General features: G+C 38.7%; 2 protein-coding genes across 2 annotated transcripts in view; both read left to right on the top strand.

Moving 5' to 3' along the window:
* Positions 1 to 25,422, top strand: part of EPM2A (EPM2A glucan phosphatase, laforin) — a 39,469-nt gene extending 14,047 nt beyond the window's left edge. The window contains exons 2-4 of the mRNA XM_062641928.1: positions 112 to 286; positions 22,024 to 22,265; positions 23,508 to 25,422. Coding sequence (XP_062497912.1) covers positions 112 to 286; positions 22,024 to 22,265; positions 23,508 to 23,788 — 698 coding nt within the window. The 3' untranslated portion in view covers positions 23,789 to 25,422. The remainder of the gene's footprint in view (positions 1 to 111; positions 287 to 22,023; positions 22,266 to 23,507) is intronic.
* Positions 1 to 27,409, top strand: part of FBXO30 (F-box protein 30) — a 330,989-nt gene that overhangs the window by 46,854 nt on the left and 256,726 nt on the right. The gene's annotated exons all lie outside the window — the stretch shown is intronic.

Genomic DNA, 27,409 nt, shown 5'->3' with positions numbered 1-27,409 from the left:
TGTTATGAGAAATACACTTTGAACAGGCAGCAAACACCACTTCTCAGTTCACATCTCCTGCAAATCTTTCAGAAAATGCACAGCCTGCAATTGTCCTTTCTTCTGTTTTAGGTGATGGGCCCCATCATGATCGATGTTGTGTTTACAACCAGAGCAACATAGTAGATGGAGTTTACTGCCTTCCGATAGCACACTGGATTGAAGTCTCTGGACATACTGATGAGATGAAACATACAACTGACTTCTATTTTAATATTGCAGGACATCAAGCTATTCATTACTCCAGGTAAAAAAAAAGTGCTGGGCTTGGCTGGTGTCGAGCATTCAGACAGAATACCAATAAAGTGAATTTGGAGTAGTGAATGGCAGTATATATGTAACACAAAAGTTTAACAAAGATTCAGCACCTCTTTGCAATTAAATATATCTTTTGGCAATAAGAAAGAGAGATTCTGAGTTCAAGGGTGCCTGCAGCCTGTACAGATGTGTTAAATTACATCATATCTGAAAATGAGTAGTTATAATTTATGGATAAATTTCTGAAAACGTGTCATTTTCAAATGCTTGTCCATACACACGTAAATATGCATGTATGTAGTGTGTTTGGTTTGGGGTTATTTTGCTGAAGATCGTCTCCTAGGAAACAAAAAAAATACATTTCTGCACCAGAACTTCAGAGCATTTACATTATCGCTCATGTGCAGCAGTGACTGCTCTTATAGATGATTCCTAATTCTGTGCATGCATTTAAAAAAATACTGAAACGTAAACAAGTCTTAAAATGTTTGTACTTCCATGCTGTTCACTTGAGTCCACTGCAGCACCAGTGGAACATCCTGGCCTGAATTAGGAGACAGTAAAGTTTAAAGAGAAGAGGGCACCTGCCCTTTACGGCTGCAGATAAAGCACATGCTGTATTTAGAGCAGCAGACTTAGTGCTGGTGTTTAACAAAGAGGCACTGAAGAAGTTGGGACTATTTGTAACTTTTTCCACATCTCCAGTCATGGATGTGGCAGCAAGTTTGTTGATTGATAATGGTTTCGTGAATGCTGACAGCCCTGATACACCATGTGCAGCTGGTGGTGGTTACAGAGCAGTTAGTGATCCCAAAGGCATTTTTTAAAGAAATCAAGCCACCTCTTACTTTCATTAGGTCTTAGCATTGTGTTGTGTGAGTGCCTCCAGATTGCCATTGCAGCTACACCAACCTCACTGTCTCATCTTCTCTTTCTACTCTTTGGTCTGTACCCTCCCACAGGGTAGGAAGCAGAATTGTCTGTTGCCTGTCAGAGTTGCAGTGTATAAGGGAAAGATTTCCTGCTGTTATTATCTTTTGGAATAGTATGGATTCATGAACACTGTTAGGCATATGTAGGTATTCATGTGGCTTGGTACCTTTTCCCTGAGACCCCTTCAAGCTATGTAATACACCTGACAGACTATACTGTTATCTATATCTTAAGCATCCATTTCCAACACCTTATCAGAGAAAAGATCTTGTTTATTCCCAAGCACGGATTTGTCAATCCCAAATAATCTTTGCTTGGCAGAGGAAGTTTGAGAGAAAGAAGAACAGCTGTCAGAAAAGGAGTATCAAAACACCAGAGGCTGGCTTATCTTTCTTTCCAGAGGCAGCAGTGATCCATTTAATACTGCCTTATCTGCACGACTATATGTTTCCAAGATTAGGTAAAAAGCTGCAGATTCTGCAAAAGAATATCTGAAGAAAATTTTCTGAGTTGTGTGGTCTTTTCCAGGTGAGGATCCCCTCCTCCATTCCCCTCTCACACACACATACCTTCATTGCAAGGCAACCTTTTTTGTACATCTTCAGTAATTCTTATCTCAGTTCTTTGAGCTATATTAAGTGAACATATCCCATAACAGTCCTGCTGCATAATTATTTTTAATACTTTGAAGATATGCAGCCTTAAATGACTTTTTAACAGTTTGGGGCAGATTTGCCTTTCTGCTGGTTATAAACAGGCCAAAAATTTACTGGTTAATTAAGATTTTGGGTTTTTTTTTGGTAGAACAGCTGCAGTGAGATGATGACAGTGCCTTTATTTTGTAATAGATTTATTGATTCAGAAGAAAAATAAGCAGATTAATATCACCAGCAATAAAATAATAAACCCCAAACAAAAAGCCCTACCAAAAAAAACCCAAACAGAAGCAAGGAGCCAGTCCCTCTGCTTCTATGGTTAAAAGTATGATCAGATCATAGTTATCCAGCTAAGGTGACTTTTTCCCATGCAGTAATGGAGGCAGCAGTACCATGGGGAGCTTTATGGGCACAAATTCCAAGTCCTATCACGGGCTGTAGGATCTTTACAGAACGGTGGTAGCTGGAAAGAAATGATTTATCAACAGAAACTTTTGCAGTGAGCCCCTTCCCTATGTTGCTCCTCTTAATAGGATTGCCGTGTGCGAATTAGCTGGAGAGGAAAGTTCTATCTCTCTGAAAATGGCCTACACGAGCCCTTGGACTTATTTTACTTGTTGGCTCTCTGCTCACAATTAGGAACAGTTGCTTTGTAGAAACAGAGCCACCTTGCTGCTTCAACTTGAAATGGGCTGCAGCAGGATGAGGAGAGCCTGCTCCCTGCTGTTGCCAAAAGTCATTTTGAATCATGCTGGGGATGATGGGAATGCTCTGAGGGATTAGATTTTTCTTGCTCAGTATAGGTGTATTCACTCATTGAATTCAGTGAGTAAATTCAGTGAATTTGTGTTTAAACTTCTATTTAGAGAACTCGCTTTGCATTGGTCGTTTGGGTTGGAGAGTGTATGGTGCTTTTTTTAAGCATAGCAGGATTTGAATGAATGTTTATTTTAACATGTGATATGGAGCTTGCCTGCAGCTACAGTCATGACTGATAACCTCCCAGGTTCTCTTGTTTCAGACATATAATGACACATATCACTGAAATCTAATTCAGAAAAAAAATAACAGCCCCTTTCTCTTTTGTGTTAGATATTACTGCAATAAGATGCCTCCAAATTACAGGAGAGTTCACTTAGGTCACAGTAATTTTCCAAATTAAATTAGACTTACTGTAATCTTCTCTGGGAGAAGATAACTTCAGAAAATTTGTAACTCTGACGCATGTTAGCTCTGTTTCAGTTCCATCTGTGAAAGGTGGAACTTCCTAGCTGTTATATGCCTTATTATTTATATAAAGAAACTCTGCAGTTCTCAGAAGAAAGGTATTGCATGAGAGCAAGAGAGGGAGTGACAGCTGAAAATACAAAACCTCAAAATAATATTTGGAGACAATGATGCTTGATGGCAGAATTAGGTGTTGTGAGAATGAATAGCACTGAGAGGAAAAGACATCTTATTACAGTTTTCTATTTTCAGACTAATTTTAGGTTTCTAAGTCCACCCCTGTTAACTAGTGAGTTTGCACAGTTTTTGCCTACTTATTCATATATGCTGTACGACCACCACCTCTTCATTTTAGGACATACACTGTGATGCCATCTGTGGTGTCTAATTTTTAATAATACATGTTTCAAATATACTGTCTTCATAACTGTCATTCATTGTGTATGCTTTTTGTGGGTCATGTCTCCTAAATCTGAAGAAGAAAAACATTTTTTACATCTTTTGTGTGTAAAATGCAGCTAAGCTAGATTCTGTAAATTCCCCAGTCTGTTCGTTAGACAACAGTGACAGCTATCTGTAACTGAAATATTATTAGAGCTGCTAAACATTTCAGAGGAAAATACACAATCAGCTTTAAATGTAAAAGTATGTAACAGAGGAGTCTCTGTATGAGAGTAGCCATGGGTCCTGACAACAGTTTTATGAGGTACACTTTTTATAGTAGCTTTTTTGCACTTTAAGTCATTAACGGTATTAAATATTAATATTTCGTGTTTATGGAATGAGTGGAATGTTCCTGTAACTGGATATAATCCAAGGAATCATGAAGTGGATGAACGTGTTGCTCTCATCAGTGTTTATGTCCCTTTCCATTAAGACAAAAAATAAAGCAAAAGATAAAGGAAAATAAACCTTTGTGCTTGGAAATACTATTTTTGTTTATTTGTTTCTTGATGCTTACAAATCAAACTTAGTTTATGACGTAGTCTTTGCAAATGCTTTGTAGCTTAGGGGTAAGATGGTTTTATTCCACACTGCCATAGTAATGCAGGTTATGACCTAAGTTAAATGTTAAGTGGGGATGACCAGGAAAGTCACATAAAAGGTGTCCTTTTGATTTATATTAATATGTTAATGTAGATAGGTGAGTGAATGAGGAGTGATCCAGGGCAAAGTTGAGATGTTTCTTGTTTACCTTCTGGAGGCACTAAACCAGCATTCTGCTGATAAACTCTTGAGTTTCCTTTTGCCTGTAGTAATAATTATGTGAATTACTTTATTGACATACATCTTTCATTGGGGTGGAAAAAACCCAGCTGGTTGAGTATGTTTTTGTATGAGAATCACTGAAGAAGGGAAATAATGTAACTTCTATTAACTTATTTGGGTCATATGAGGCACAGTTATTGCTATTTGAATGTTAGAACACTGCTGGTATTGATGAACATAAAGATATACTTAAAGGCATCTGTGGTAGGACTCAGCTTGAGATTAACATCACTAGATTCATATGTCCATATACAGCAATTCAGCTCACTGATAGCTAGATGTCTACTTTAGAGTGAAATGAAGAATTGAGTTGCTGGCGAGCTCCACTGATGCTGCTGATGAGATCTCAATTGGTTTGTAATGAGACATTAAACATCCTGTCTGGTTGCTTGAATGTTGCTGTCTAGTGTCATCTGAGATGCTCTAGAGTTTCCTGTCTGGCCTCCAGCTACTGTGCTACAGGAACATAGTTTCTTATAGCTTGTTGGCCGTATCTGTAAACCCCATCCCCCAAAACAAATCTGTTCCAGATGCTATAGGATGTCTCAGTTGTGAGTGGGAAGCCACTTTTAGGCAATGCATTGAGCATTGCTGTGCTGAAGACACACATTTGTAGATTACCAGGGCTTGGTGTCTTCATCTTGATCTTGTATCTCATTTCTCAGCTGTATTAATGAATAATGTCCATCTTGATGCAGTTTAAATTCAGAATTACCTTTGAATTGTGTCACTGGAAAAAGTATTTTTATTTTTAGTCTTTAACTTCTCTTCTGACTTACAAGTTTTAATTCATTCACAAAATAAAATACCCATCAAAGTGTAATTATGAAGTATTTTTTTTTATTACTGAACTATAAAAAAAAAGCTTTAAAGGGGAATCTGTCACAAAAAGAACCCAGAGTGCAGTGAACTATGCTACTGTAGTAGAAAGCTGAACTGATATTTTATGCCTACATTATGAAGTAAGTGAAAAGGTGATGATGTCTAACCATAATTAACATTAAAAGCTGAGAGCTAGCTGTCCCCTGTGCCTAAAAGATACTTGTGGTATTAGAGTAAAAAGAAGAAATAATGAGCTCCTGAACAAAAGTCTTCAATTGTATTCCAGTAAAATAATCCTGATTAAAAATACGTAACATCAATAGGAGTTTGCCTTTTCATTTGAGTACTTGGGGTTCTAACTGAAGTTATCTGGCCATTTTATACTTTAAATGATGAAAATATTTTAAGGCACATTTTGTGATATGTTTATCTCATAAATGAGGACATTGGCCACTGATTTGAATATTATTTTTTTTATACTGAGCTATAGTCTTAAACTTGACTAAATTAGAGCCATTGTTTATTTAACAATGGGATTTATCTTTTATAGAATGGTTCAAAGATTAATTCTATTTTTTGTCACTTGTATATCTTCAGTTTTTTCCTGTATCTCCCTCAACTGGAGCTGTGAACTGCTCTTACTAGTCTTTGCTGTGAAGAAAATGGATTTTCTAACAGTGTAAGAAGTGACTTTTAAGCAATTTTATTATTTAAGTTCTAGAAAATTAAGAGAGCATGAGGAAATAGGAGGAGATAAGACAAATTATAAGCTCAGCATTTCATCTGGTTTTAAAGTCCTTATTTGTTTATTTAATTTGGGTGTATCTCTGTATTGGGTAACAAATGCCTTTTTCTTCCACATTTATTGACCATCCAAACAAAAAGTTTCTTCTTTCATGAACTCCCTGCTGTGTGCCCTCCCTGACAGTGGCTAAAAACTTGAAAACTGGTTCTGCTTTCTAAGGGTTGTTACATTGCATGAACGGGATGGCACCTGGCTGGGATAACCTAAGCCAGGCTATCAAAGAGTTAGATACGAATCTCAGTCCTGTGAACTGTGAGCAGAAATAGAGTTTTAGACTGTACATCAGTACAGTCGCAAACTATGGTGCCTGCGTAATGCTGTGTGTGAACTGGATCATGGGAGCCCACTTTTCAGTAATTTTGGTTTTCCAAGTGTTAGCAAATTGCTGTTCTCAGCACATCTCCCATTCCTTCACTGTGACCTACAACCTAGCACTTGAAAGGAACTTGAAACGGGAACTCCTGAATGTCAGTTACTCATTTCTAATTGCATTTCTTGTGAGTGCCATAGTAATAAGCAAAATCTGGCATTAGAAAAAGTGATGTAAATTTTGCCAAAAGAAAAAGAATCAGAGCTTTTAGATTAAAGATTTTTGCATGACTGTCTTCAATGTTTGAACTCCGAGTATTACTTCTACCTACAGTGACTGGTCTCTTAAATCTCATGAATGGCTGCTAGCCAGCATGCTGCCAGGTTTTTTGTGTATTGTATTGGCTGAGGGACACAAAATATCATCTACACTTTGGAATGACACTGTTGAAGTAATGGCTGATGAATGGTAAATTATCTATGAAACAGTGATAAAATTGTGGGAGGGAATGATTTTGGCTGCAAATGGGACTGAAAAATAGCAAACTTGTGAGCTATTAATGTTTTTATGTCTGATTTTTTTACATGGCAGGCATCATTAACATTCATCAGCTTTTCTGGGTGTTTTCTTTCTATAAAGCTACAATGTATACTGTCATTATTGATGAATTAATAACTTTGAACAGTTCATATATATAATCTAAGTAACAGAACATTTTATAAATGTTTTAATAGGGTATTTTATATTGCATTAGATTATTAGAGTAATTAGAATAATACGTGATTGCACAGTAAGAGCACAGTGGATTTCACTTTTGATGAGAACTAATGTGTTTGTAATGAAGGACAGAATATTTTCACAGTTAAGAAATTACTAAATCCACCAAAGGAATGCCTAGCCCTCCCGTGTAGTAGAAAGAAGTGGCTTCCACAGCACCTTCATTATGTTGTTTGCCTTCTTAACTGTTACACTTCTCATGAGGGAGAGCAGAGTTGTGAAATTCTTTCCTTTCCTTATCCTTGCAAAGAGAGATAAAGGAAAGCTTCTGGATATTACAGATCTGAAGAAGATTTTTTCTTTCTTAATCAATTCTGAGTCATACTCAGAAGGAATGTCAAGGACCTTCAAGCTGCCCTGTGGCTCAGCCAAGGAAGAGTTAGTTGGCATCCCTAAACTCTGAAGTGGTATGAGTGTGCGGTAATTTCCTGAGAGTATTGCTATAAATCCTAAACAGTAATGCCCATGAGGGAAGAGTTTTTGCAGCAACAAAGCTCCTCATGTACTTCTGTCTCACAAGTTAATGTCGTTTTGTCAGTCACAGGGCTGGGCTTTAAGGGGTGTGTGCAGTGCCACTGCTGGACAGTCACAGTGTATGTGGCAGCAGGAGGAGGAATGGGACCACAGCTGCAGTCTTGCTTCTTGGAACACCACATTGGCATAAAGCTCTCTGAGGCAGCAGTTATTAGACATGTCATTCCTCTGGAACCCAAATAAATTATACATATGAAGTACACTGAGCATGGCTCAATGTGCTTCTAGTCAGGTCAGGGAATTTGGGAAATATAAAAAATTTTTGAAAACCTGGTAAAATGTGGGTAGCTGAGTTGGACTGAGCATTGTGAGGTGGCAGAGGGAAAGCTGGAAATACTGGCTGCTTCATGGAAGCAACTGGCTTTTATTCACATGTGAGGAGCTTGTGGGTTGCCAGGTGCTTTAGAAGAAAACCTGAAATGAGGGCTCAACTCAAAAGAGCTAGTAATTCAATCAAGTAATTTCTAAACAGTGAGTGGGCAACAGGACACAACAAGCTAAAGGGGAGCTTAACATGCTGTCTGGGTAGTCTTGTGAGTTTTATCTGAATTTTTTCCTGAATTTTTCTTTAACATTCTGCCATTCATATGTGACATATGGAATGGGCATTTGATTAAGAGTTATTTATTTAATTTAGAGGGATAATAATTTAGGAATGAGTATTAATAAAAAAGCAGCAAGCAGAGACTAGCTGCTGATGGGAAGATGAATGTCTTCCATCAGCTGGCTATAATAGGTAGTACTTGCAAACACGGTTGCTCTTTAAAGCGGATCTTTTCATAGGTGTATCGCAGCATGAAATTTCCTTACTTCCTAAAAAAACCTTACAGTTCTGTTGACACAGGGAGCAAAAGCTAGAATGAAGATTGGAAATACTCTATGGAAAAACCTTGAGGAGTAAACACACTTATTTGTTCTGTTTTTCTCTGTGGGATATAACAGACAAATGTTGATAGTCTAGTAAATATGAATTTTGTGTGGGGTATCACTTCTAGGGAGCAAAAAATGTTGTTGCTTCTAATTTCTCTTTCTGTTTTGTTGTGCATCCCTGCCCTTGTCTGTATTTCTTCTGGAGGTCTTCAGCCTTTTTTCCTGCCTCTTCACTGTTTAACATTCAGGCTGTCAGCGAGGAAGTAAAGTTCTGTCTCCACTGGAAAGCAATTTGCCGGTGTTCCTGACTGTGAATGAAATTGACTGAGATTGTGAAATCCTGGGCAATTTAGCTCACAGCTGGGACGGTGGGGAAGGGGCAGCATTACTCTTTCACTAAAGATGATGTTCAGTTATGGTGCAGATACTTACCTCCTCTTAGCTTTTTCATTCGTTAGGTGCTCTGTAATCACTGGCATTTCTTAATATAGTTTATCTAAAGATAGCAGAATCTCTTTCTCGAAAACAGAGATTGTGTACTCAACCATATTGCTATTCAGGTTACCAGGAGGGGGCGAATACAGGTATTTGGTTGTTACCAGAAGAACTTACTAGAAGAACTCCATAATTTACAACTGGTGAAACTTTTGAACAAGGGACTTGTGTTTCCAGTGTGGACCCACTCTGTCTACCCTTCCCATGGTTTTTAGGTTGTTGGTTAGCCCAGCAAGCCTGCAGCTGACTTTTGCAGGAGAAAAATCCTCAAAACAAGAGTTTGCAGTTCCCAAAAGCTGATAGTTTATTACCATCAGGTAGTTTATTACCACGAGCTGGTTGGTATCTGCTTGCTCAGTGTATTTGCTATTTCTGAAAGAGGTGACCTGCAACTCAGAAAAATCAGAAATAAATAACTGCGTAGTTTTTGAGCTCAAATGAAATGGGAAGGTGTAAAAGATACCTCAGTTAAACCAGTAGCAAGCTGAAGCTATTAAGTTATGAATTCTACCTCTATTTTCACTAATTTTTATAAATGCTAAGAGATATAAATGCAAGTTATTATGCTTAAATGCTTTAGATATTCACAAGATCATTTTAAAAAAGCTCCTCTGTATAAAAATATGCAGAATCCTATTTAAAGGATAAAAAATTATTTATTAGAAAGGAAACATGAATGTAGCTCTAGTTTCTTTGAAGTTTGTCTAAGAGATATAAGTATTTTATTTCCCAAGAGCAAATAGAGATTATCAAATTGCTGCTGTATTTTCCCATATATATTTCTCTCTCTGCAGGAAAAAACAAAAACACAAAGAAATGAACTGTGTCTTCCCAGGGAACATATTAAGAGGCTGAACTGAAAATCTCTTTTCCCCTCCTTTACTGCTTGTACTTTGGGAAATTTAATTTCAGGGAGTCAGGTACATAATTCCTGCTATTGTTCAGAAGTTTAATGTATGCCCTCTTGTGAACTATGATAAAAATTGAGTCAAATGTCATAGACATTACCCAGTTATAAGAAATATAAATTTTCCTTTATTGGTTTAATAGATCATGTTTTGTAATTTTAAATGGAATGTCTTTTTTCTTTGAAGTGAAACACCTAATAATAGAATGATGATTTTAAGCATGCAAGAAGAGGAAAAATAGGAAATATGAAATTCAGTTTCAATACATAGAAAAATAGGAAATATGAAATTCAGTTTCAATACATAGACAAGAAAATGCAGAATCAGTAATGAAGGAGAAGCTTCCTTCCTCCCTCCTCTTCTCCCTTCCCCTTCTCTTCTCCCTACCTACCTGTAGCTTCAAGTGAGTGATAAGCAGCAGGAACAGGATGGTAGCATTCATGCGGAAAGTCCATTCATCAGCTGTGGACTAGCAGCAAGATTCTCCATGGCTGTGACTTTCAGTTCTGGGTCTGGATGCTAGGAGCTAGTATATGCATGTGGGTATTGGTGGGCTTCTAGAGATTTTAGTTTAGTTTATCTAGCTTCTCCAGGACTGCCTTTTCAAAACCCTCCAGACACTTACATCCAGTGCCTCCACTGTCTCAGGATGAAGATCTGATAAGGAGGATATACAGTTTCCCTAATTTCTCTAGCATTCCTTCTTTCTGCAGTCCAGCTGCCAGGTTGAAGGGTTGGCTGTGTGCAAGCCATTCATAAACCCAGTGTTAGCTACTGCTCTCAATACAGAAGATTGAATTGCTCAGCAACCTGTAATAATAAGTTGCTTTGATCTAGTGAGATGGAAGCAGGAGAAAGCTTCTCAAATATATTTGAGTTCTAGGTAATAAGGCTATCCAGTCTGAGTAACAATTTACAAATTTACAAAGGCAAGCTTCAGCCAAGAATGTAAACACATTTACATAAACTTTAGTGGCAGTAGATCACTTTAATACCTTCGTTCAGATGCCTGCAATTTCAATTCCCAATCAGGTGGGACGATATTGCTAGGAAAAGAAAGAAATCTTAAGAAATGGCTGTTTAAAAATATAGACAACCCTTGGTACTTTTTGTCAATCTTTGGCCTCCAATAAAACCCACAGCATTATTCATTCATGGGATTTATGTCAAACTTTTTTTTTTGTTTTGTTTTTTTTTTCCCCTTAAACATCCAAGACTTCTTCAAAAGATCCTACTATACTTTGCAGTTTTGTGTTAAGAAGTCTTACACAAGTCCTTCTGGGGCCTCTCAGTAGCTCTGTTGTAGTCTCAGCTTCAACCTTTGAGGCTGGTAAGTCATCCACAAGGGTTATTAATTTTATGTTTATAATCTAGTAACCAGTTATGCTAGCTAAAATGAAGTTTCCTGACAATTTTATTATGGTAGCACCAAGCAGCTGTTGTCCCTTTGATTTGACTTTATTGTGGGAGCACATTATTTTAGATATTTATGTAGCTGACTGTGGTGTGTATTGATTCCTTTTTTCTCAGTATTTCTAAGATGTTGTTCCCAGCCTGTAGTACTCTGGAATGTGTCTGTCCCTCATTAAAATTAATGTAAATGAGCTTACATGGGCTTAGAAATTCTGATAAATAGCCTAGCTGGATTGAACACAGATACAGAGCCCATCAGGGCTGTTGTATTTGGATGGTACCACAAGGGGTGGATGTGCTGCTTCCTCTGGCTGTTGCAGCTCTTGAGAGGATTGCAGCATTTTGTCCATATGTGCGTATGCTGCCATTTGGATCAGAAGGCCACCTTGCTATAAACTGTGCTTTGCAGTTATGCTATTTTCATGAATATGTGCTTGTTTCTGAAGCACTGGAATGCATTTCCATTGGATCTGAAATGCTGCATTTTGAAAAGTGGTCTTATCTTTTATTGTTTTCACAGCCTAGGTTCCTAAGCTGCTAATAAGCAAACTCTGAAAGAAGACAAAAGATATTTTTACCAGCAATTCCTGAAACTTCTCAGGCACTAACTTAAAGTTAATGGGTAACAGTTTTAAGTTAATTTTGTTAAGATGCTTTAACTTTAGGATGCCAGCAGTGGCATCATTCCCCTTGCTACATTAATGTTAGAAATTCTCATTCCTAATGCCAAGAAATTCATGGCTTATTACGGTCTGGCTTAGTTTAGCAGCCTGTTGTTCTTGTGTTTCCAAGTATTCTAATTCAAAACAAATGGGAATGTTGGCAACCTAACAGAGACCTATGTAGGAAGTAACCATTGGCAACCATGGCTGCATGAGACAGGATTCTGTAATTGGAGCATTTAAGTATTAATCCTCACAAGCCGATGGACGAGTCCTTTCCAGTTTGTTCAGTGCAAGCCTTGGAACTTGATTCTCAGGCTGAATTTTTGTGATTGGCACATTATTTTCTTCAGATAATGTTTATACAAATGAAAGTACGAGAAGAGTAATTCCCTACAAAGGCAAATCCTGCTTTCTACTGTATTCAGTCTTTTCCTTAGGGATCAGTAGAAACCTCAAGTGTATGTTTGGAAATAAAGTCTGACTAAGTCCTGTAAGGCTAGATCTGGACACCATATCCTACAAAGCACTAGTATGCTTGTGAATAATTAGTTTCTTATCTCTGCAGTAGAAATATGTAGTGAAGTCTGATGTAAGATGTTTCACCTGGAATACAGGGAGGTTAAAATTTTATCTTCCACAGTTTAGTTTTGGCCATATACTTAAAATCCTCTTGAGACCATGTTATTTTAGATTATATCTAGAATAGAGATAAAATAGATTATAAAAAATTGGCTTTAAGCTTTTTAATGTAAGGAGGTGAATGAGAGGGGAGAACAATTTATAGCATGTTTTTTTTTCCCTATATAGATTCAAATGCACTGCAAGCTTAATGAGAGCAAGTCCTTTGAATCTATTGGAGCATACACGCTTATTCTAGAGACAGAATTAGATAAATTTGATCTTTTGTCTGAAGAACAAAGTTGGTTTGCAATTCCTTTTGCACTTCCATTCCCCAAGGGGGAACAAATCTGGAATGTGTTCTAGTCCTGGCATGGAAGAGATCAGCTGTATCAGGCTGGTTTATCTCATCTAGCAGTAATTGACCAGGCTATGTAGCTTTTATGACCCTACAGTTGAAGCAAAATAAACTGGCTTGTAAGGAACTCTGTGGCTACCATTGCTTGACTTCTGGTGTCTGAGATAGATAGACAGCATAGTTACCTGAGGACTGAGAAAGGCTATATTACTATTTGTAAAAGACATTCACAAATTAGTGCAAACGACAAAGAAGAATTATTGAAATTGACCCTGCTTTAAGATCAAATGGCTATTAATTGCTTCTGAATGAATTTGTAATGTAGATCAGAACAAGGTTTCTGACATCAAAGGAATGATGTCTGAATTCTGTCATGACCTTTCAAATAAGGCAGGGAAGAGAGGGACGGTAAATTATTTCAAGATGGAGCTTGAGAAACTAATATAGATAGTAAGCCCAAAGATGGAAATTAAAGTTTATGATTATAGTATCATAGATCATAGGCTCAGAGAGACCTCAGGAAACATCCAGTCCATTTCCTTGCTCCAGCTTAGTCTCAGTTATATTTAAATCATTCCAGGTTTATCCAGCCTGATCTTAAATATGATCGCATCTCAGTGATGAGACTACACAGCCCTGATACTCTCCGTTCACTTACCTCACTATTCCTACCATTAAAAAGCTTTCCTAGTCTTAAGTTTTCTTAGCACAATTTAATTTCTTCTTGTCCTTTCCAGAGCAGACTTGGAGAATTAATTAGCATCCAGCCCCTTTATAGCCATCTCTTAAATGCTTGGAAACTCCTACCCTGTCTCCCAGAATAACAGGGTGATTGAGGATGGAACATCTCAGTGTTTTCATTATGATTTTAACCCTTGGTTCTCTAAATCTTTTCTCTGAAAACTTGCCTTCTAGATTTCTGATTGCTCTGGAACTCTGCTGGGCTCTCCAGGTGTTTATCCTCCTTGGTGGTGGTCTACCTGTACTGAATACAACAGAAGGATTATTTTGTGACTCTTGGACATTGTGACACTGCTTTTATGTCCAAGTATTACTGTCATTTTTGCAGTGTGGAATCTGGTTTCCTTCCCAGTTGTCTAGGTGTTTTCATGAAATACGTTCCCTGCTGTGGCTGGGTATATGGTGTTAGAAATGCCCTTGGTCTCTGCAAGCTCTCCTTTTACAGTGTTTTTGTGAGTTTCTTCTAATACAGCTGTGATGCTTCCTCTAAAGGAATGTTTGGGGTGGTTGTGAAAGGGGAGAAGGGGCCATAAACAAAAAACTTTGGGGATCCATTTAGACTAAACTTCTTTTATGTGGCTTGTGTCCTTCTTACCCTGTATCCTTGGGGCATTCAAAGCTAGGACATCCATAAAGGAGACATAGCCTACAGGCCTCCCCCGAGTAGAATCCACCAGGAGGTTATGAATGAGTAGGAGAGCTGTGCTGTGCTTAGGCATTAGCATGGTTCCTCCTTGTCTCATAACCTGAAGAGGGCTCTATACCATCTGCTGTAAATGCAGGTCGGTGGGGGAAGAGGGGTCAACAACGCCCTTTTGTGCCATCAAGCTGTTGCTATGGAAATCTCCTCCTAAGACAGTAGAACCTGAGGGCACTGAACCACTGCTTTGTAGCTGAATGTCTGGGTAACCTTGTATTTCAGTTATCAGTTTGATATTATTCTTAACTGGTTTTATTTAGGACATTGTCAGCTTGAGGTCAAATCTTTATGGCTTATTTGCTCTTTGTATCCAAATGAGGTAGTTTGATACCACATTCATGCATAAACTTGAAAATGAGAAATAAATCAGATCCTATTAAGCATAACTCTCAGAATTCAAGGGCTTGAGAAACTGCATATAGCTAAGATGACAAAGTGTTGTTCTAAAGGGATAAAAGCAGGTGTTTCTTTTTAGTTTCCAAGTCTGCTCCCATGTGAGAGGCTAGATAAGTAGTCCAAATTACATCTAAAAAGAAAATTTGCCAGAGCGTAATTACTTTTCATCAGAGTGCCAAATAAGAAGAAAAAATCCTACCTTGGAACTACATTGTAATCTGTTTAATTTTCCTCATTTAAACCCCTGAGGTAGAATTTTTAACTTCACAATAAATTGCACTCTTTCAGTGGTAAAGCAGAACAAATTTGTAAGCAACAATGTGTGCTCCTTCTACATTGCCATTGAGGTAAAAGTGTTTTTTTTTGTTCGAAAACATAAGTAGTTTTTACAAGGTCTGCAGCTGGGCTGTTTCAGTGTAATATGGTTTTATCATTAATCAACACTTTCCTCTGATGACTTCTGCTACAGTTATGGACATTTATTCCATCATTATTGATAAAAGTGATTGTATTAAGCCTGGGCTATTAGATCTTGGTGTCCTGTGAGTTAGACCGTGGTATCATCAAACTTTGTTTCCTACTCTGGCCAGTAGTGCTTTTCTGCGTGCTGGGCAATTGAGGGCATCAGACTGTGCTCAGTCAATCCTACTTAAGCCTTTCATCACAAAGCCTCCATCAGCTTGTCTTCTGCAAGGAGACTTCATCAGTAAGTCAGCAGGAGAAAGGATTAAGACCACAGCCATTTAACCAGGTGTGCTGTGCAATGTACAGTGAAATGTCAGTGTTGTAGCCCCTCAGTTCCACATTATTATTTCATTGGTAAGGAACATTTTGCTGAGAGATTGCTCTGTCCCTTATTTAAAGAGAATGTAGTGAAGCCAGAATTCTTGTGCAAGCCCAAACCTCTGTTCCAATATCTGTCTATGTTGTCAGTACCTTGGAGGAAGATGGCAAGAATTAAAAAATGGAAAAAAAAAACCAACCTGCCATTTTTCTCAGCTGTTGGTAGTTGCTTTATAGGTGAAACTATATGGAAGTTGAGATTCTTTACTTCTTTAATGTAGATAAAGTCAGGTGATCTGCCCTTCCCATATATTTTACCTTTAAGCAGTCATCTAATTCCCTCTTAAAGCTAACATCTCACTCTGCCCTCATATAAAAGTATTTTCTCAAGAAATAGCTGGTATCTGCTGTATTTTGAATGTTTTAATTTTTCTGTATCTTTTTTTTAATGCAATAAAAGAGGTAATAGAAAGTTCAAAGTTTGAGTGCATAGAATGAGAAAGGTTACTGCAAATTTTCTGTTATTTTCAGTTCACTTCTTTGTACAGGCTGATATTACCACTTTGACCTCTCTATAAGGCAACACTTTCACCAAGCATCACTGCAAGCATGTACTCTTTCCCTTTCTAACCTATCGTAGTTAGCTTAAAATCCAGTGATGTGTATGAGTGGCTGAGATTATTTATTTCAAGTATGCAATAATGCATGATGCATTACTCAGATGCATTCATCAACTGTGAATCTCATTTGCTCCTCTGCTGCATATTCATTTAGTTTTATTTGATACCACTGGCAGCAGTAACTAATAAAATCTTAAATAATTCTGTTTTGGGCAGATTTTACTCTCTCCTTGAGTAGGCTCATCTCTTGTGAGAGATCTTGAAAACAAAATTCCATATTGAATGTAGGCCAACAGTGTCATGCTGTAAAAGGACAGTCGGGGAACTGTAAAGAGGGATGCAGCCTTTGAGGCACGGGAAGTAACTAATCTTCAGTTCTTAGAAATGGTGAGACTTCCACTACTAGTCATAACATCTTAAGAAAGATGTTGACCAGCTGGACAGTCCAAAAGCAAACAAAAATCATCAGGTGCTTTAAATAATGACAAACAAGTGTGTGCATTTGAAGAATACAAGGCTGTGTGGGTGTGTTTTAGTAATTTTCAGATAGGTAAAAGGATTTTGCATAGCAGAAAGTAATAATCTGTTCTTTTTGTCCATTATGGAGACAAGAAGATGTCAGTGTGACCTGTGACTGCACTGTTCATGTTGGACTTTAAGAAAATATTCCTGAAGGTGAGGATAGTTGTCAGTGTGCTTTCTACATACCAAACAATATTTGAAAGTTTCCAAATCCTCCACTGGAGAGCAGAATTTGGTTGTTTGAAAATCTTTATTTGTTTGTAGATGCTTTTCAGGACATTAGATAGCAATCTAATGTTTCTAGGTTGCTCTGACACAAGTACAGGATTCTCATCTGATTTCTAGCAAGTGCTCTTAGTATTTTTACTGTCACAGGTTCAGAAGAAAAAGAAAGGCCCAGAAGTGAAATGTCTAACTTGGTTCTTCAGGGAAGGCATGCATGTACCTAAGAATAAGCTGCTATACGTTGTTAAAAGGATGCCAGTGGCAAAAGAAGGAGCACATGCAGGATGGTAGTTCTGGGTCATCATAATCCAGTGGTATTAGCATTTAAAGTGATGTGTCTTGTAACAAGGCAGAGTAGAGAAAAGACAAAAGAGCATCTCAGCTACAGCTGGTAGGATTTCCTGTATTCTCATTTTGATTAGGTCCTTTTGGGGAATCTCTTTTGTGTCAAATGAGAGAGAGGGAAAGAGAGGTAGGAGCATTTTTTCTGCCATCCGTCTGCCTCCCTTTATTTCTCATCAAACATTCGGTCTTTGAAGTAGTTTAAATTTGGTTAAAAGTGGAAAGTGTCAAGGCAAGCTTTTGATTAAGACAGATCATAATTTTCCATTAATAATCCACCTTATAAAAACATTCTGAAACAGTTTCTATTCTAGTACCATCAGGAAGGGGAAAAGGAATGCACTGTAACTGAAAGCAGTCCCCAATAGTTACAGTGCTGCAAAAACCGTCTCTGCATTTTGCTTCAGGCCTACATTCCCCTTGGGCTGTTTGCTTGTAGTGGTGTCAAGGTAATAACACGCCATAGTGGAAAAAAACACTCTGTATGCATATGAGCATCACAAAATGCTGGGGTCAACGGACTGAATTATACATGTTGTTCTTCTGGGGATGCAGAAGTTTTCTTGCAAGTTACATGCAGCTATGGTTGCATGCTACACCTTTAGGAAATAAAAGCATTAAGGGAGGACATGGCTGTTGTTTCAGCTGAATTGCTCTGTTATATGTATATATTAGCACTCATCTTGGTGTCATCAGATGCTTAGTGAGATCCAAGGAAGACTGGTGCAGACAGCTAAAGTGAGTTGGAAGGTTTAACATCAGGCTGCATCTTGACCTGGCACTGAAGGATGAATCAGTCCATCTCTTCTTATTTAAAATAATATGCTGGACATTGGTCAGAAATATTACTGATATAAACAAATGGCATAGTTGCTAGATCATTTTGTTGCTAATATAATACCTGAGTATTTTTCCTTAGTTTGATAAAGTCCTTTTTCTTGATTAAAGCTGGCAACTATAGGGATAAAAGGATGTCTGAAATATTGTATCTGATAGGTGTTCTAATGAAATATGTTCCCCAAAGGCTTGAATCCTGCCCTTTTCTGTAAGAGCTGCGACTCCTCAGAAGGGTTGACTGATTTTAGGAGAGATTGTAAGACACCTGCTCCAAGTACACTGATGATTGAACAGGTCTGGAAACAGTACCTGAGCTTCCAAGCTTACAGCCCAGCATTTTAAGGAAATTTGAATTTGCTGCTCATTTGTCTTAAACCTTTATCAACAGAAGTAACACAGGAGGTGCTTAAGCAGCAGTGCAGGCATCTACTTCATTGAGGATGAGCTGACTGCGCGATGCAGTAATGTGGTTTCTTCCCTGGGGCAGGTTACCCTTCCGTGAATTAGATCCCTAAAGCTAAAGTTGCTGGGCTGGTGATCACGAGTTCAAGCGTTGACACCTCTCCTTGTCAGCTCTTCTATTATTTGCAAGAGGAAATTGTCTTCTACACAGTCAAGGAACCTCCGGGATTGTTTGTGCTGGGCTGTACCCTCCTTCCAGCAGATGTCAGGGTGGTTGAAGTCCCCCATGAGAACAAGGACCTGTGAACGTGAGGCTGTTCCTATCTGTCTATAGAGAGCTTCATCCACAGAGTCCTCTTGATCAGGCAGACATCACCAAAGTAATGTCTCCCATTGCTGTTCTCCCTTTAACCCTGACCCACAAACTTCCGTTAACTGCTCACCTGTCACCAGACAGAATTCCATAGTCTCCAGCCTATCCCTAACACAAAGGGCAACTCCCTCTCCCGGCCTGACAGGCCTGTCCTTCCTAAAGAGCCTGTAACCTTCCATTCCAACACTCCAGTCATAGGAGCCATCCCACCATGTTTTTGTGATGCCTATTATATCATACCCCCGTAGACGTGCACACATCTCTAATTCCTCTTGTTTGTTCCCCATGCTATGGGCGTTTGTATAGAGGCATCTGAGCTGAGCTCCAAATGAACCTGACTCATTGGCTGGAGCAGCTGGAGTAGCTCTGGATTGCTCCAAGCATTTATTATAGGTGCTGGCAACTGACTGGGTGTGTTGGGATGGAGTGATGCCCCCCTCCCCCAACACATCTAGTTTAAAGCTTTCTTGACCAGCCTGGCAAGCCTCCTACCAAAGCAGCTGTTCCCCTTCGTCGCACCAGCTCCACCAGCCTCCAGCAGACCTGGCCTCCCGAATCGAGTCCCATGTTCTAAATAACCAAACCCCTGACTATGCTACCACTCTTCTAACCGTTTATTAACCTGGCAAATCCTCCCAGCCTTTTTAAGGTCCTCCACTTTGACCTGGAGAATTGACGAAAAAACTGTCTGAGCCCCACAGCCCCTAACCACCTCTCCCAGGGCTCTGTAGTCCTTCTTAATGATGCCCAGGCTAGTGCTGTCAGTATCACTAGCACCCACATGGATCATGAGAAGTGAGTAATAGTCAGCAGGACTCACTAGACGGGGCAGCCTCTCAGCAACATCCCTGATCCAAGCCCCTGTCAGGCAACACACCTCCCTCAAGACTGGGTCAGGCCGACAGATGGGTGCCTCTGTGCCTTTTAGAGTCACCAACTACTGTGACCCATCACTTTTTCCTGGAGGCGCCAGTAGTGATATTCTTTACCGGTGCATCAGCCGGCTGTTTATTTGGCAAGGTGTGCGTTTTCTTGTTAGCCCCCTGCAGAACTGTGAAGCGGTTCTGGGTGGGGATGTCAGATTTTGGAGGAAGCCCCTTGCTGTTAATTGTCCTCTTCCTCCTGTGCCATTAAAAAATAAGGATTGGGATACTAATCTTCCAAGTGCCTCAGATTCATTTTCTCATTAAAGATGGGAAGACTATTTGCATATACACTGATTAAATGGAATGCATTTGTTGTTTCAGATGCATTCACAGTGAATTGTTCAGTCTAGGCTGTGTAGGGTCCTGGGGGAAAACAACCAAGTGCAATATATAAATACATCATTAAAAATAATTGAAGTGTGGTGACAGCTGGAAAATAATCATACAAGTTGAATCTTTGGTAGATTTTTTGTAAAAGGGGAAAGGGGAAGAAAATCTGAAACCGAATTCTGAATTGCAGGTTAAACTGGATGCTAAGTATAGGAGGAAACAAATTTTTATTTGACCACTGAATTACAATTATTTTTAGGAGCTCTTGTCAAGCGGCCTTGTTTATAGAATGTACACTTGTAACTGAGTAGTCCTCTTTTTTATTCCCAGTCCTTCATTTTTCCTAGTATTTAAAGAGAGATCAAATTTAATCAATGTTTTCTGTCACCACTGAAACTAAAGTAGAAAAGGGCAATTGAGTCATCCAGTCAGATCTCCTCCTAAATAACCATGGATTAACTTTTTATTTGTGAGTACTTAAGAAAAGAGTTGGCTTGCCTCGTGTTTCTTTGATTGCCAAACCCCTCAACAAATGAAATCCTAGAAACCAGGTGCTGTGAGATTGAGGTGTTTGATTTGTGTGAGATAGTTTTGTCAAACTTCTGCTACTCTGTTTTTTTTAGAAGCTGCCAGTCTGCAATGTGAGGTAGAGAACAGCTGGACAATTAAAACTTGGCTGTAATAAAGCCCTAATGTGTTTGTAACACGTATGTTCACCTTTAAGAAAGAAGCGTTCCATATTTATTCCATGGTAACAATAAATTGTTGTTGGTTTTCTCAGTTTACAAGTCAAAAGGCAGGTTTTTAGCACGTCAGCCCTCAGTCTGGGCTTCACTGCCCACTTGCTATATACCAGCCCCATGGCATATGCCGTATTCAAGGCACAACCCCACATACTGGTAGAGGAAGGGTGCATCTCAAAAATGCCCAAAATCTAGCATAACTAGCTCAAGCATTCCCAGTGACCAGAGAGGTTAGTGAAGATGCGGATTGAAAAACCTAGTTTGAAAACAGGCCTCTTAATATTCAGTTTATATTTATGTCAAAACCAGTTGAGACATACAATAGTTTTATGATAATTAACAATGGGAAATGATAGAAGTCTTGAAGTTTGATGTAGATAAGTACCAGAAATATGGATGTTAATCCATCCTACACATACCTCTTGACCTTTGCAGAATTTCTGGCTCTTCAGACCTTGAGGAAAGCTAGGCATGTATTCTCATTTTGCATTTTGTTCCCGCTAGACTTCACAAGACCAGAGAAAGAAAATTACTTACTCATTTTTGAGTTTCCTCACAGAAGGGTAGTTTAGGTTGTGGGTTTTTTGGTTTGGTTTGGTTTTTTTTTTTGGTGTTGTGGTGTTTTTTGGGGGGGGGGCAGTTTGTTTTGTTTTTTTTTTTTCTGTCTGCTTTACTCACTGTTTTGGTAGCTACAAAGCTAGACTAGATCTGTATGTTTGGTTTAATAACATAATTCAGGTCTGGATCATGTGAATCTTTTAGGTCTATTTTTTTGGCACAAATTGCTTGAATTTTCAGAGTTTTCTTATTCTAGTCTGTGAGGTTAGTAAGCTTCTGTGGCAAGCTTAATGACAGATGCCTTGGAGACCTGTGCACTAATTACGTTCTGAATTTTTTCTCAGACTCTCTGGCTCTTTGTGGTAGGTTGTGAACTTGATCCCCAGCATCAAACATTACCAACTCAACTGTAATGAAATAAGAAGCTGCTTACTGCATGACATGAAAAGGCTGCACTTAGCAGTTTTCACGTGATGATGCTAAGCAGATTTGGAGCCGGAGTGATGCTTGGCAGTTTCTTTGTTCAGGTATTTTAATCAATTCCACTGCAACTTTTTCTCAATGCTAGAATTCTGCCAAACATCTGGCTGGGAAGTTGCCCTCGGCAGCTGGAGCATGTGACCATCAAGTTGAAGCATGAGCTGGGTGTTACAGCTGTGATGAACTTCCAGACCGAATGGGACATTGTTCAGAATTCCTGGGGCTGCAACCGCTACCCGGAACCCATGAGCCCTGAAATCCTCATGAAACTGTACAAAGAGGAAGGTCTTGCCTATGTGTGGATGCCAACCCCCGATATGAGCACTGAAGGTGACATAGGAGAATATGTATTGTCTCTAACAAATCATTTATATTTTCTTCTAGGCAGAGAGGCCATTTAAAGTACTCTGTGTCTGATAGTGCATATGTATTTGAGTTTAAAGCCATCTGACATCGATAACTGTTCGACTGGTTTTGGTTTGAGCTTGAATTCATTCTGTGTAATGAAAGTATGCTCTGTATGTGAAAGACTGCAAGCTTGCACAGCAGGACAGCTTGCCATCCTTGCTAGTTAAAAATGAAGAGACAGTGCTGTGTGTTTGTCTCTGCTATTCCCTTTTCCCCCAGAGTAGTTTTTCTGATTCCATACAGTCATTCATATAATTATTTGTAATTAATTTAGAACATAGCACCTGATGTTGTAACATAAATTACTATTTTTAATTCCTCCATTGGAATGATCAGTTCAAAATCTTGTTTCCAACCAGCAGGTTAGAAAGTGTGCATGTTGTCAAATGAGTGACCTACCAGCAGAAGAGAGTGCTTTCAGCAGAGTGAAATACTGCTGCCACAAATAGAGCTGTCATATCAGTAATAGGACATCAGGGGAGAGAGGAGCCCTTAAAACAGGCATTTGAAAGGGCTTAATGTCAGTGCTAATCTGTGCCATGAGGAAAAGTTAGGCTCTGATGTTTCAGTTCCCAGGGTAACAGGGAGAAAAGGCGTCAGAAAATATGGTATATTCATCCCTTTGAGAGTGAGAAAAACTATTCTGTTGTGTTTAACCATATGCTTAGCACACAATTTAATTGTATCAGTATTAGGTTGATAGGAAAATACTCTTTGCTCTCCCTCCCTTATTATTGACATAAAGGCCTTTATTACAACGTATTGAAAAGCAATAGTACATAGGTAGCTTCACAAACCTCTGGTATTAAAAAAAAAACAAACATTTCATCTTTGACTTGCTAACTTTAACACTAGGTAAGATGCACTGTTTGGTGTAGTTTGCTACCTTGTCTCAGTTCCTGTGAAAACAAATATGCCACCCTCCCAGTGTTAATCAGAATGTGCATTTAGAGAAGACTTGGGGCATTTTATAGATCTTTTGTGGTCTATGTTGCAAGAAAAAACTAAGGGTAGAAGGTCATTTGAAAAAAAAACAAACCCAAACCCCTAAGTATGTCAGGTTTGCCATTACAATTCACACTTCATCAGGCTGTTCAGGCATAATCTCAACCGTGAGCCTAACTTCCTCAAATGCAAATCAACATGTCTTGTTTTTAACCTTAGGAAGAATACTGATGTTGCCACAAGCTGTCTGCCTCTTGCACGGGCTACTGGAGAATGGACACACTGTCTATGTTCATTGCAATGCTGGTGTTGGCAGGTCTACAGCTGCTGTCAGTGGCTGGCTGAAGTACGTGATGGGATGGAGCCTGCGAAAAGTTCAGTACTTCTTGGCTTCCCGGAGACCTGCTGTCTACATAGATGAGGAAGCTCTTAATAGTGCTGAAGATGATTTCTACCAGAAATTTGGGCATCTTCATTCCTCATGCAAAATACAAGAGTAGAAAAGCAGAAGTGGAAAAGGAAGGTGAGGAGGAATCCTTACATTTGAACCCCAAGGACTTAGAAATCATGAGTCAGATACCTGCCTCTTCAAATTATAAACTTGTCATAAAAGTCATGAGAATTTTGTTAAATAAGTGCCTTTGAGGGTTTTTTATTTGCTTTCTTCAGGCTGATATAATTCATGTTTTCAAGCCTTTTGCTGCAAGTGTGAGACTTAGAAACTCTGCAAAGGGAAACTAAGATTTTCTTTAACTGCTTGCCTACAGGAGCTGAGGTTTTAGGGTATCCACTAAACGATGTGAGATGAAATAGCTAGGCTTGGCAATATTTCAGTGACAAGAAAGAGAAGGCATTCTCAGAAAAACAAAGTTTGACTAGATGAAGGTTCAGATTAGGATGGATCTGATCATTGTCAAAGCTGCTCAGTTGTTTTAGGTGGAGTGTAAACTATTGAAGTGTTTTCTGTTGATTTTGTAGACAAGTAGTATTAATGAAATAGACCAGAAGGAAACTCATTTTTCAACTCAGTTTCTTAACCAAAAGCTAATGTCAAATGCAGTGAATTAAAATTTGCTCCCTGCCTATCTAGATAATGTTAAATACTATGAGTTATAGATATATTCTTTTATGCCATTGGGGTTATGCTGGGATGTGACATGAAGACAGGAATCAGCTCCGTTTATTGCAGTCCACTCTGGTGCAGGCAAAGACTGCTACTTATTACATTATCCTAGGCTGTTGAGATATCTATGTTAAAGATACATTTTGCTGCTCTGGTCCTTGCAGTGCTGTACAGTGGGTTTCCTATGTGCTAAGTCAATCTCAGCAGTAACCACTGGGCTAAAACAGGAACTATAGGAACTATGTGACAAGCTTTGGCACATGATTGACACCATAGCCTCTGTGTTGTTAGCCTAGATTAATTTATGCACTATAGCAAAAGTCTCTCCTTGTGCAAGCAGTGTATAGATGTTCTCAGATGCAGATTTAGACAGTTGAAACTATCTGTGGGGTGACTAAATGAATACCTTTCCCTATAGGAGCAAAGAGCAACTGAGGATGTTTTCTTAGGAGCTTAGCCTCAGTAGGCTAATGTTAGCTTTTGGAAGATCCCTGATGTTTTCCAGTGCTGCTTAGTCCCTTAGTTAAACTAAGCAGTGGCACCAGTGCCTTCCATCCCTACTCAGATAAACCCAATTTGCTGTAGGTTAAGTCCAAAGAGAAGGGAGAGAAAGCATTTCCTAGGGAACAGAGGGTTAGCAATGTAGAAACATTAAGAAACCTAATTTCTATAGGTTTATTCTTCAGTGAAATCTCATTTTTTCCACCCAACTTATTCCTCTAAAGATCCAGTCAGTGCCAGAGTAGTTGAGCTGATATATATTGATTATCTGGATACTTAATGGAGAAACTATTAGATATGAACTGTTTATGGAGAATGTCCAGAATAATATACTACATTTTATTTATCCTATACTTCAATCACCTTCAAAAAGAAAATATTTATTTAAGTTATTCTATGTGTGTGGTTTTGATCATGACTTTGTTTCTGATTTTTTTGAAATGATACTTCCTGTTTAGAAAATGGATGAAAGTCATTCTGTTAAATAAATACATTATGACAATTTCAGGAGCCCATTTTTTCATAGCTCTTTGTCTCCCAATTTCATGAGTAGCAAAGAGGGTTGTGACTATATTTCTGTATAGAGGTAGGACCAGCCACTTTAATGCTAACAGCTCATTTCTTGTCTGCTATGGTGTGCCAGTTTTGATGGGCTGTTGTGGAGGGACTCTCAGAAAACAGCACAGCAAAGATGTGTGGATGATGTGGCACCTACAAAGGCAAAAGAAAGAGATTTCTTCTCCTAGCCTGATACAGAGAGCAGAGAGAATGTGTCAGTGCTGCTGTCTGACTGTTGGGCTCTTGTGTGAATGTGCAGAGCTACAGATGACTGTGCAGGAGTTACCTTGTTTTGACTGAGTTTAAGGTAAAAATGGTGACCTTTTGCTACCACATGCTTCTCAAAATCAAGTGCTGAGAGGAGGAGGATATCATGAGAAGTACAGAGTAGAATTTGCTTAAGTTTATATTTCTGTTGATATGGATTTGAAACCCTAAGCTTAAAATGTGTTTCCAAGCATCATCAACAGACAGTCCTTTCCTTCAGATGCAGCTTGTAATGTATGCTGGGACAAGTACTTGTGGGTTTGGTTCTTGTTTCACACCTAATTATATTTCTCTTTTAGGCCCGTTGGGACTGAACAGTTCAAAACCTAGCACAAACAAGTAAATATATGACTAGGTATAACTGTGCTGTTTCAGTTATTGCCTAATTCTGATTTTATTGGGAGTGGAAGCAGATTGGTGCGTGATTTATAGAGCAGGAATTCAAACAATATGGAAACCACAGATTCAAGGAAGCCCTAGCAAGAGGTTGTTAATTCGTTATTTATTGTCATTTCAGTGGGGTGTTATTGATTCATTGTTTATTGTCATTTCACTTTGCTTGATTGCTGAACTGCTGGGGGCTATATCATATACAGATTGCATTAGCTAGTGAACTGCATGAAAACAACTTGCCAACACCATGTTAACAAGGAATGCAAAGAGATACCATGGTTTGAAGCCCCTTTGTGCCTATTTGTAGCATACTTATTTTCATGATGGCCACCTTCCTGCCTTCCTCATTGGAGGTGACCCTGTTGACTAACATTCATCCAAAGCCTTGTCTGTTGAATACAAGTAGGAATATAAATGCTAAAGAGATCATTTCAAGAGGCTATGGCAACAGAAAAAGCAATCATATAAAAATATTCAATTTCTCCCACTGTATAATTACATGATAAATCTGCATCTAGAGATTATCTATTAAAATTCCAATTTGTAATATGTTCTTATGCTGATTGGATTGTTAGCTCTTCCCATAGACTAGTCTCTTGATGCGATTTGGATGAAAGGGTGAAAACAGTCTGTTGTTTATATACTTGTATATTTCCTTGCTACTTTAGTCATAAAGTGCTACAAAATTTAGAGAAGAATAACTCTTTACAGAAAGAATTAGAAACAGATAAACAGTAAAGGTTTTCTTAAAGTGGGCCCAAGAAGCCAAACTAATACACAGATGATAATGGGAACCAGGTAGAAATATTTTGATAACTCATCACTGAAAAGCATCACTTGGGAAAAATGGTTTTCTGCTGGTATGTGCATCTGTATTCTCTGTCCTGTTACAGACAGGTTTTTATCTCTCTGAAATTAAAGAAGAAAGTAGCATTTGCTGCACAAGCTGGGAACATTTATGAGTCTGGGTACTTAGAGTATCTCAATATCATTATTAGGCCAGACAATAGTATATATTCTTTCCCAGGGAGCTAAGCAATACTAGCTCTTACAAGTGATTTTGTAACAAACACAGACTTTGAGGGATGAGTTGGGTTTTGAGTGGTGCTGTTTTGTGAATATTTTTCCCTTTGACTGGGCTGGCTGTCATGACAGTTGAATAACTTCCTTTCTCCTTTACTCCTTACTTACTTCACACTTCCAGCTTTGGTCCCTTTGGCACTCATCTGCTCTAGCTGCTTAGGCTGTGAGTCTATGGTCTTCTTTCTCTGTACCACAC

Source organism: Pezoporus occidentalis, unplaced genomic scaffold (genome assembly GCF_034315485.1).
Source record: "Pezoporus occidentalis ecotype Australia unplaced genomic scaffold, CSIRO_AGI_Poc_V1 ctg7, whole genome shotgun sequence".
Taxonomy (NCBI): Eukaryota; Metazoa; Chordata; class Aves; order Psittaciformes; family Psittacidae; genus Pezoporus; species Pezoporus occidentalis.
Note: the sequence above shows the minus strand (reverse complement) of the source record. Positions and strands in the feature narration are given on the sequence as shown.